Source organism: Gossypium raimondii, chromosome 2 (genome assembly GCF_025698545.1).
Source record: "Gossypium raimondii isolate GPD5lz chromosome 2, ASM2569854v1, whole genome shotgun sequence".
Classification (NCBI taxonomy): domain Eukaryota; kingdom Viridiplantae; phylum Streptophyta; class Magnoliopsida; order Malvales; family Malvaceae; genus Gossypium; species Gossypium raimondii.
Window position 1 is genome coordinate 41,146,577 of NC_068566.1, and position 10,937 is coordinate 41,157,513.

Sequence of the window (10,937 nt, forward strand, 5' to 3'; positions counted from 1 at the left end):
TGTACCTCCGAAAATCCATCGAAATTCCAAGTAGTTCAACGGGGTAAATATGGAAAAATAACAAGGAAATGGAAATCATGGTATTGATGAGCTCATCAATCATGATATATATTATTGATACATGAAAATTATTGGACTAATTTGAATGTTGAGTTTGTGCATGATAGGGGAATAATGTATGGAATGGGTGTATGAATGTTTATTACATTGTATGGAAAATATTAGGTAAGTATAATTCTTGTTACATGAGCTTACTAAGCACAAAGTGCTTACCCTGTTTCTTTTTCCACTGTTTGTAGAGTTAAGAGCTCAGAGGTCAGATTTGGTCAGAGACATATCACACTATCAACCTCAAGATCTCGGTACATAAAGAAACTTTATTTTGGAAATCAATGCCATGTATAAGCTAGTAAGTAGATGTAAATGTGGAATGAATGTATGGTTAGCCATTAATATGGCTAACAAATTTTGGTTTTGGTATGTGATAAGATTATCTTATGAATACGGTAAATCTATATTGAAAATATTTTGAAATGGATTGGTTGTGTTGGATTGGTCTCGGTTTTAAAATTTTAGGGAAGAGTAGATATTTATAAACGGGTTATATTGAGTTAAAAAAAATTAAAAAATTATTCAGTAAAATCTGGTAATACCTCGTATCCTATTCCGGCGACGGATACGGGTAGGGGGTGTTACAGGTATTTTTTAGGCATCCCCAAATAATCAACCTTTTGAGTGTATGGCTTTGCTTATGTATATGAAAGCGGAGAAATATTTTTAGCTTGATGTTTGATGGCCTTCTTGATGAACTCTTTGAGTTTACCTAAAAAAACCTTTTAAATTTATTTTTCATCTGTCTTGGTTTCACCAACTTCCTGAAGAGTTTGATGTTTAGTTTTATTGGAAAGAGTTTGGTTGCTTCCATCTGAGCTTTCAATTTGAGTCATCATGAAAGCGATTTTATCCTCCGTTCCCTTAATGCTTGTTGCAATGGATTCCACGACTTTTGCAAGTGAAGTCATTTGTTCTTCAAGGGGAGTAGTGCCAATTGTCATCACGGGCATAACATCCAATTTTGAAGATAAGCTTTCACGAAGTGTTGTTTTAGATATTTCTTCACTAACTTTTGAGTTAAAGAAGATTTGAGATTTGACTTGTTGAAAAGGTTCTTCATGGGAGTCATCACAATTTTGATGAACTTGATTGTTGAAAAAAAAAATGAGATTAAAGACAAAGATTGTCCCACCAACTATGCCAGAAATTTGTGCACCTAAATCCCACATAAAAAAATAAACTAGAAAGATTAGAACAATTATTTTTTAAAAATTATTTATAAAATTGAGCTACAATTTCTGAATAAATCATTTGATTATTTTTCTCGATAGAGCTTCGATCCAAGGGTCATCTAGCTTGATCTTAAGCCAATGTTATCCACTTCAAGGTTTGTTGATACTTGATCTCGAAAACGGGTCTAGAGAGATGCTTGCTTGAGAATTTGATTTGATTTGAATTCAAGGGTTTTCAAGACTTTATTTTGAAAATAAGTTTAAAGAGGGTTTGATCTAAGGGTCTTCAAGATTTAATCTTGGATGGTTGAGTCTGCTTCAAGAGTTGTCGAGACTTAATCGTGAGGAATGAGTTTTATTTCCTTTATGTTGATGCAACTAGATTGTGGAGAGCTTTGATCCAAAGCTGTCTAAACTTTTATCTTGGAAGGATGATTCCGCTTCAAGGGCCTTTTAGGCTTGATCTTGAAGAACAGGTTTAACCACCTTTATATCGAATGAACAAGATAGAAAAGCAACTTTATTTAGAATTGATGCAATGTTCTTATGAATTTCTTCGAGTTATGAGATTTCTTGGGATTTCGAGCGAACTTCTAATTCTCAAAATTTTCTCTTTAAGATCGATTTGTGAACTTCTAGACTTTTGAAATTGTGTTAAATAGCTCGGAGGTGGCTAATGATAATGTCATTTAGTCAAGTAAAAGAAAGTTTTTTGTAGAATATAATTTCTTTATTTGAGTGTTCTATAACAAGTATACTCTTTTATTTATTATTGATCTCATATTACTTTAAATTAATTGGTGATAAAATAATAATTAAAGAATATAATTTCTTGTATATAAATAATGATTTTAATTTTTAATTAGAAATAAATAATAATGACGCATGATGAATTAGTTTAATTTTTTTATTATGTTCACCTCCTAATATCAAACTAATTCACTCGATTCGTATATTTTGACAAGAATTTAATGATCTCATGGGTAAACTATATAGATAGTCAATCAATTATTAAATTTTTATTTTAGGAATCTAAAATAAAAATTTACAATTTAAACACTCAGGTTACATCTATAAAAATCATAAAACTGATGTAGCAGTTAAAAATTGGTACAATAATAACTTTAATCCTTAACTTTTACATAGTATATCAATTTAGTCATAATTTTAAAAAATAATCCTCAATATTTACAAATGGTATCAATTTGATCCTAATTCTAAAAAATATAAAAAACAAATATTTTAAAATATATAATTATTTAAATATAAAAATATTTTGAAAAAATTATAATAATAAATTTAAATTTTATATTAATATTAATATTAATATTAATATAAAATAAAATAAAAATCCCCTCCCCTCCCCCACCATCGTTCCTCTCCCTCTCTGTTGCTACTACAAATTAGGATCAAATTGAGATCATTTGTAATTTTGAGGGTTAATTTTTTAAAATTATGACTAAATCGATATTATATATAAAAGTTAAGAGCTAAATTTATTAGTATATCGATTTTTTTAAATGCCTGAATTTTAGTGAGAGTAACCAAAATGACCGAACTATGTAACGCAAGTGCTTATTTTGGGTGTCAAAAAAAAATTAGATAACTATTTATGTAATTTACCCTATATTTAGGAAAATTTCAAAAAGATGTTATCTAAATCTCAGCAAATAGTGGATGTAATATTATTAAAATCCACAAAAATCAAATGGAGATTTGCATTACTTTTTACTATTATTAGGAGCACAGTTTTAGGACAGTACATGATGCAAGCAATGGTGAGGAAAATTTCTACTGAATAATTTCCTATTACATTACACATTTACACACATGTTTCTTTCTCCTTATAAAACTTGCATAAATTCCTCTTGTATTTTCCTAAAATAACTTTGACTACCATCTTACTATCTATTCTACTCTACTCTGCAAGCTTTTTGGTCTGAATTTAAACATGATTTTTTGTTAGAAACAATAACTTGTTATAAAAATAATCACTTTGTTCATATCAAATAAATGGAAACTTAACATTATAACCCTATCTCTAACAAGCTGTATTCTTCCATTACCAATATCATTGAATCAACAACAAAAAGAAAAAGAAAACCGGCTACAGGGAAGGTTTGTCTGAACTCTGAAACACGACAGGATCTGTGTAATACCAGAATTCAGAAAACCAAACCTTTATTATTATTATTATTATTATTGATTTATTGAAACAGCATTAACTCTTTTCCAAAATGGGAGTTTCCCATATGTTCTGTTTTCTTGTTTTGTTTGATCCCTAACTGAAAAACCATGCACATATGTCCCAAAACTGTGAAAGAAAATTACCTGTGTGATTTTTTGTTTTTTTTTTTTTTGCACTTTGGGTATTTGATTTTTTGTGTTTGAAGGGAGAAGGGAAAAAAAGGGTTTGTTTTGAGGGGTGTTTTGCAAGACGGGGCATGGATTCCAAGATTGAAATCAAGGTGACCAATCCAAAGAACGGAGATAAGGTAGTGCATTCGGTGAGACCAGGTCATGCCACGTCACCGTCACCATCGTCACAGCCATCTCAGTCGTCTGACGGGCGGCGTAGGCGGCAGGGACAGGGGTACGGGCATGGAGAGGGAGAGGGGCAAAGGAACAGGGGCAGGGAAGGGCAGCATGCAGGGCGGTTGATTGATTTCATGCCGTTTAAAAAATGGGTGCCTTGGATGATTCCAGGCTTTGTTTTGGTTAATATTTTCCTTTTCATGATAACAATGTACATTAATAATTGTCCCAAGAACTCGAAGAAATGTGTGGGGAGCTTCCTGGGCAGGTTCTCGTTTCAGCCCTTCAAAGAGAATCCCCTACTTGGCCCTTCTTCTTCTACGTAAGTCTCTTTCCATTTGCATTAATTATCTTCCTTCATAATGTCCTTTAGAATACACTTACATTCCAGAGGGATCATTTTTTTGTTTAATATATGTAGGCTTGTGTTGTTATCTTCTATGATGTTTCTGCATTGCTTATTTGTTGGAATGATCTTTTTTTTTTTTAAAGTAGAGCATGGATTGTACAGGGATCAAACTCGGGATTGACAGCTGACCTGTAATGGTATGCTTTTCTGTATTCAGATTAGAGAAAATGGGTGCTCTTGAAGTGTCTAAAGTTGTCAAAAGTCGTCAAGCATGGCGCATGATTTCTTGTATATGGTTGCATGCTGGTGTTTTCCACATACTTGCAAACATGTTGAGTCTTTTATTCATTGGAATTCGACTTGAGCAGGAATTCGGGTTTGGTATGCATCTTATTTCCATCTTAAAACTTTCTTACCATTGATGACTTCGATATGTATGGGGTTTACTGCTTAGGACGGGTTGCTCTCAACATCATGTACTAATTTACGAGATTGAGATGCATGCAGGGTTATTTGTATGGTTACTTGCATTCAATGTTCCCCCCTAAATGTTCATAATATTAATTCCTTTTCCTAGCTAATAAATTCATCATGATGGCAAGTTCATATGTAGTTAGTTTCTTTAGAAATGAGAAGAAATTCAAATTACAATGATACCACTAAATGTGACATCCTATACTTGATTTAATTGTTGGATTTGAATATCTAATATTACATTACGTTACTGAAGCAACTCAGATTATCTCATTACATAATCATAAAATTATAATTATAATTATCATTCAAATCAATTTAATAATCAATATACGTAATTAAAAAATATTAAATTTAAAGTTAGCACTCAAATCTAAACTCAACTATCAAATCTTGATGTTGTGTCTTAAAATAGGAGATTTCTTGTCCCGAGGCAAGTCTTGTTTTAATTTAGGTATTTTAATTTCAAAGAGAGCTGCCTAGTCCTTGCAGAGCATGCGTTGATTAAGGTCACCATCTAGGACTTTGATATGCTTAAACAAGGCCTATCACAGCTGTTAGGTGTGCTTAATTGAAACACAATAGCTCAAAATTTGAGTTCTAATGCTTTCTTAAGGTGTCTTTGTCATTAACCGGAACTTGTAAACCGTTAACTGCGGCATTCAATACTGCCAAGATGGGAAAGAATCTCTGTTATTGCCTTTTGGAAATGCTTTAAAGTTACCAACTCAGGAGTTATTGTACTAGCTTAAAGGTACATGATTCTAATTTCTATTTGCCTCTCTGGTATTTTGGGCAGTGAGAATCGGGATGCTTTATCTGATCGCTGGTTTCGGTGGGAGTATACTGTCATCTCTTTTTATTCAGACCGGTATATCGGTTGGTGCCTCTGGTGCACTTTTTGGTTTACTAGGAAGCATGCTCTCAGAACTAATCACAAACTGGACAATATATTCAAATAAGGCACGTAAGATTGCACCGAAGTTTAATTCTTGGTACGCTGTTACTTTAGCGACCAAATTACCTTACGGTTTCGGTTTTTTACGTGCAGTTTGCAGCGTTGTTAACTCTTGTTTTGGTTATCGTAATAAATCTAGCTATGGGAATCCTCCCACACGTGGATAACTTTGCTCACATCGGAGGATTTATCTCCGGCTTCCTCCTCGGTTTCGTGTTCCTAATCCGTCCCCAGTTTGGATATGTTAGTCAGAAAAAGGTTCCTCCAGGATACATTGCACCTTCTCGTAAACCTAAACATAAGACATACCAGTACGTCTTGTGGGTCTGTTCTCTGATACTATTGATTGCAGGGTAAGGAATCCATTTGGTACACACGAAATCATATAATCACTCATCATCATGTTCAAAATAAGCCATTGCCATGCATGAGTGACATTATACTCCATAGCCCCATGCTTCTATGTACTTTCACTGATGCAATATGTTATGTTATGGAACAAAATTTCCCAGATTCGCCATTGGCCTAATACTTCTCCTTCGAGGGGTTAACTTGAATGAACACTGTTCTTGGTGTCATTATATGAGTTGTATCCCGACGCCATTGTGGAGCTGCAAAAACCGACAAGTGTATTGTCAGGTTAGTTTCTCAATTCGTGTTCGTTCTCGACTTGATTAAAGAATCGCATATATGAATGACTCGAAGTAAATCAATAGACAGTGATGCTTGAAATAAAATAGCAGAAAACACTACTTTAATCCATTGGAGAACAATTATCATTAAATAGAACATTACTAATTTTTTTGGATAATTGTTATCGCAGTCGACCGAGTTCGGGAAATCGTTGAACTTGACATGCATAAGCAATGGGAAAAGCGAAATCTATCCGTTAACAGAGGAAAACACTTCCCAAGTTCAACAACTATGTTCTAAGCTCTGTGGTTGATGCATGACCATGTATAGGAGAAAGATTTTTCCAATTTTTTTTTAAAAATTTTGTTAATTTCGAATAATTATCCGTCCATTTTTAATATATTAGATGAAATTATATTTTCCAAGGACAAATTATTCTTGTATTAGAGTACTCCATTAATGGAATCTTTTGTTTCTAAAATGCAATAGATTGAATATTCTTTTTTTTCAATTGCAAAATATTGCATTTGTTTTGTAAATAAGACATTGAGAGTTTCTATTTGTGACTTTTTCTTTCTCTCTTGTGAATTCTATTGATGAAGAATATACAAAGCAAAATAAAAATAAAACCTATTATTTTTTAAATGGATCCTTTTCTTGTGGTTTCTTCACATGATTGTATGTGTTAAACAATAAATTTATAATTTCTTTGGAGCATCTTAATTGACAAGTGAAATTTATCAAAAAAGATAAAAGACAAATTCAAAATAAATGTTCATTAAAATCAAATAGAAAAGCAATAAAATTGTATAGATTCAAATTTCACGTGATATATCTCTTTGAAGGCAAAATTGATTTAGGGTTTGAAAAGATTATCACTTATAAGCCAAAATCTGTGTAGCTACTTGTTTAGTGAAGAATAACACGAGGCAATAATGTTACACTGAATGCAACTATGTATTGCAAAGTGTTTCACTTTTGCCAAGTGATAAGAGAAATTCCAAAAGAAAAATCTAATGTCTTTAAAAGTAGATTCGCCAATTTTATAGAAAATATCGTCGTCTTTCAGTGAAGAACAACACGAGGCAATAATGTTACATTGCATGCAACTATGTATTGCAAAGTGTTTCACTTTTGCCAAGAGATAAGAGAAATTCCAAAAGAAAAATCTAATGTCTTTAAAAGTAGATTCGCCAATTTTATAGAAAATATCGTCGTCTTTCAGTGAAGAACAACACGAGGCAATAATGCTACACTGCATGCAACTATGTATTGCAAAGTGTTTCACTTTTTCCAAGTGATAAGAGATATTTCAAAAGAAAAATCTAATGTCTTTAAAAGTAGAATCGCTGATTTTATAGAAAATATCGTCGTCTTTCAGTGAAGAACAACACGAGGCAATAATGTTACACTGCATGCATCTATGTATTGCAAAGTGTTTCACTTTTTCCAAGTGATAAGAGAATTTCCAAACGAAAAATCTAATGTCTTTAAAAGTAGAGTCGCCAATTTTATAGAAAATATCATCGTCTTTCAGTACATAACAACACGAGGCAATAATGTTACACCGCATGCAACTATGTATTGCAAAGTGTTTCACTTTTGCCAAGTGATAACAGAAATTCCAAACGAAAAATCTAATGTCTTTAAAAGTAGATTCGCCAATTTTATAGAAAATATCGTCATCTTTCAGTACATAACAACACGAGGTAATAATGTTACACAACATGCAATTATGTATTGCAAAGTGTTTCACTTTTTCCAAGTGATAAGAGAAATTCCAAAAGAAAAATCTAATGTCTTTAAAAGTAGATTCATCAATTTTATAGAAAATATTGTTGTCTTTCAATGAAAAACAACACGAGGCAATAATGTTACATTACATGCAACTATTTATTGCAAAGTGTTTCACTTTTGCCAAGTGATAAGAGAAATTCCAAAAGAAAAATCTAATATATTTAAAAGTAGATTCACCGATTTTATAGAGAATATCGCCGTCTTTCAATGTAAAACAACATGAGGCAATAATGTTACATTGCATGTAACTATGTATTGCAAAGTGTTTCACTTTTGCCAAGTGATAAAAAAAGTTCCAAAAGAAAAATCTAATGTCTTTAAAAGTAGATTTGCCAATTTTATAGAAAATATCGTTGTCTTTCAGTGAAGAACAACGCGAGGTAATAATGTTACACTACATACAACTATGTATTGCAAGGTGTTTCACTTTTGCCAAGTGAAAAAAGAAATTCCAAAAGAAAAATCTAATATCTTTAAAAGTAGATTCGCTGATTTTACAGAAAATACCATCATCTTTCTGCACATGTTACATTGCATGCAACTATGTGTTGCAAAGTGTTTCACTTTTGCCAAATGATAAGAGAAATTCCAAAAGAAAAATCTAATATCTTTAAAAGTAGATTCGCCTATTTTATAGAAAATATCGCCGTCTTTCAATGCAGAACAACACAAGTCAATAATGTTACACTGCATGCAACTATATATTGCAAAGTGTTTCGCTTTTGCCAAGTGATAAAGAGAAATTCCAAAAGAAAATCTAATGTCTTTAAAAGTAGATTCGCGGGTTTTACAAAAAATATCATTGTTTTTCAGTGAAGAACAACACGAGACAATAATGTTACACTGCATGGAACTATGTATTGCAAGGTGTTTCACTTTTTCCAAGTGATAAGAGAAATTCCAAAAAAAACAATCTAATGTCTTTAAAAATAGATGTAATGACCCGTTTTTGCCAGGCGACCAAGAATCAAATAATAAAAAACCAAATAAAAGCCCAAAATTAAACAGTCCATTATAACAAAATTAAACCAAAATTCCAACCCAATAGTAAAAAACCCGAAGCCCAATTAATAGGCCTACAGCCTAAACAATTTCAGCAGAAAAAAAGAAGCCTTGGAACCCTAGCGGCACGCCTTGCTGCAGTAGCCTCGCAAGCCTCTGCCGCCGCCTGCATCCACGCATCTAACATCTTCAAAACGAAGAACAACACGCAACAATGAATAATCCAAATAGCAAGACGACAAAAAAATAGAGATTAACAGTTCTAATCGGCTATAAAAGGCCAAAGATCATCACTGTAATCCTTCTTCCCCTTTTACGAACATTTTCAGAAAATAAAAAAAAGGCATTTACGGTGACTTACATTATTCTGTTTCAGATCTGTTTTTATTTTTTTTTATTTTTTTTCTTTTTTTTCTCTATTCTGAATATATAAACAAAGGTAAAAAAAGAAAGGGAAAGGGACTCACCGGAGTGGATACGTGCCCTCGTCGTCGGAGGGTTTCTCCATTGGTGACGAAACCCGTCGTTGAAAGGGCTGATAGTTTTTTTTATTTTTTTGGGTGCTTTAAGGCCAGATTCGGGTTAAAGGGTCAAAAATAGGATTAAAAAAAAACATTTTTACCTTTGCCGGCAACCGTACACGGCGGCGCCGAAGACCGACACGGTGGCCCTCGGTCGGGACCTTAGGCCGGATAGGGGTTCTTTCTTTTTCTTTTGAGAGAAAAGGGGAGCTTTGAATTTTGTTTTTAACAAATGGCTGAAATGGGGTTTCAAAAAAAATAAATTGGCTTTTATAATACTACAAAACGGCGCCGTTTTGCAACTGCAGGTCAGGTGCCAAACGACGTCGTTTTAGCCCTGACCCGTGCGCGACCCGACCCGCCTTGAAGGCATCCGCGCGTTTTCTTCTAAGGGGATATTTTCGAAATAAGTCCCTTCATCTTTTACGCGTTCAATGTAGTTTCTTTTCTTTTTCAACTTCGGCCTTAAATTTTACTTACGCTTCAAATTGGTCCTTGGACCATGTGCAGTCCCTCGATTAAAACGCTGCGTTTCGATCTGGGGAATATTTCACAATCGGTCCCCAGCAATTCTCTTTTATTTATTTACAATTTAAACCCCCCGGATTTTATTTCGATTTTACTTTCGTCCTTAGATCATTTAACTTATTTATTTTCTTTTTAAAAAGGGGGTTCTTTTATTATTATTATTTTAAATTTTATATATATTATTTACTATATATATATATATATATTATCTTTTAAAATTTTTATATATTATCTTTAATTTAAAAATTGTTTTATACATTATTACTGTTTTTTATTTTTATTTTTATTTTTTAACCTTTTATTGTTCATTTTAAGTTCTTATGTATTGTTTATTTGAAATCTTTTATCATTTATTTTGAGAAGTTCTTGTAAATTACTTGTTTTAAACTATTAGTTACATAAAATTGTTTCCTATTATTTTGTTTCGTTTACTTGGATTATCAATATGGGTATGTTAAAATGGTGCATGTGGTGTGGTTATTATCATTATGAACGATATAACTTGTTTATTTACATTTTTTTTTCATAAATTGAATGTATGCTATGTTATTATCCCGTTTCGTTTCATCACTCTGAAAATTGCGTTTGATTTGTATACATATAATGAACCGTTTTATTTTATCACAAAACAAATACACCTCGTTCAAGTGTTGCACTTGTCATTATTCAAAAAGAAAATTCTAAAATAAGGGAATATCTCGCGTTTTAGGAAATTCGAAGAATCGTGCCCTAACTTACAGGGTTTCGATTTTCTCGTTCAACCTAAATGGCCAAATATCCTTTTAAGTTTCAAAATACTTGAAATTTCATTAGAAATTAAAGACAAACTCGTGCTCGGGAATTCAAAGTATCAT

At 32.4% G+C, this 10,937-nt stretch overlaps 1 protein-coding gene and 1 long non-coding RNA gene across 2 annotated transcripts; one reads left to right on the forward strand and one right to left on the reverse strand.

The window, feature by feature from the left end:
• The first annotated feature begins 3,592 nt into the window (after positions 1-3,592).
• Positions 3,593-6,548, forward strand: LOC105788815 (RHOMBOID-like protein 1). Its single transcript, XM_052623005.1, has 7 exons — positions 3,593-3,879; positions 3,910-4,143; positions 4,388-4,551; positions 5,444-5,607; positions 5,696-5,955; positions 6,115-6,241; positions 6,426-6,548. The coding sequence occupies exons 1-7, from the start codon at positions 3,731-3,733 to the stop codon at positions 6,546-6,548; spliced, it is 1,221 nt and encodes a 406-aa protein (XP_052478965.1). The 5' UTR covers positions 3,593-3,730.
• Positions 6,549-8,817: 2,269 nt separating this feature from the next.
• On the reverse strand, positions 8,818-9,779 carry LOC128034819 (uncharacterized). Its single transcript, XR_008190885.1, has 2 exons — positions 9,502-9,779; positions 8,818-9,221 (listed from the first exon to the last, which is right to left on the reverse strand). It is a non-coding gene; the product is annotated as an uncharacterized LOC128034819 (long non-coding RNA).
• Positions 9,780-10,937: the final 1,158 nt, after the last annotated feature.

Coding starts and splice junctions, on each gene's coding strand:
- LOC105788815 (XM_052623005.1), top strand. CDS start 3,731: ATGGATTCCAAGATTGAAATCAAGGTGACCAATCCAAAGAACGGAGAT. Junction 3,880..3,909: donor CGTAGGCGGCAGGGACAGGG/GTACGGGCATGG, acceptor AGAGGGGCAAAG/GAACAGGGGCAGGGAAGGGC. Junction 5,608..5,695: donor GGACAATATATTCAAATAAG/GCACGTAAGATT, acceptor TTTTACGTGCAG/TTTGCAGCGTTGTTAACTCT.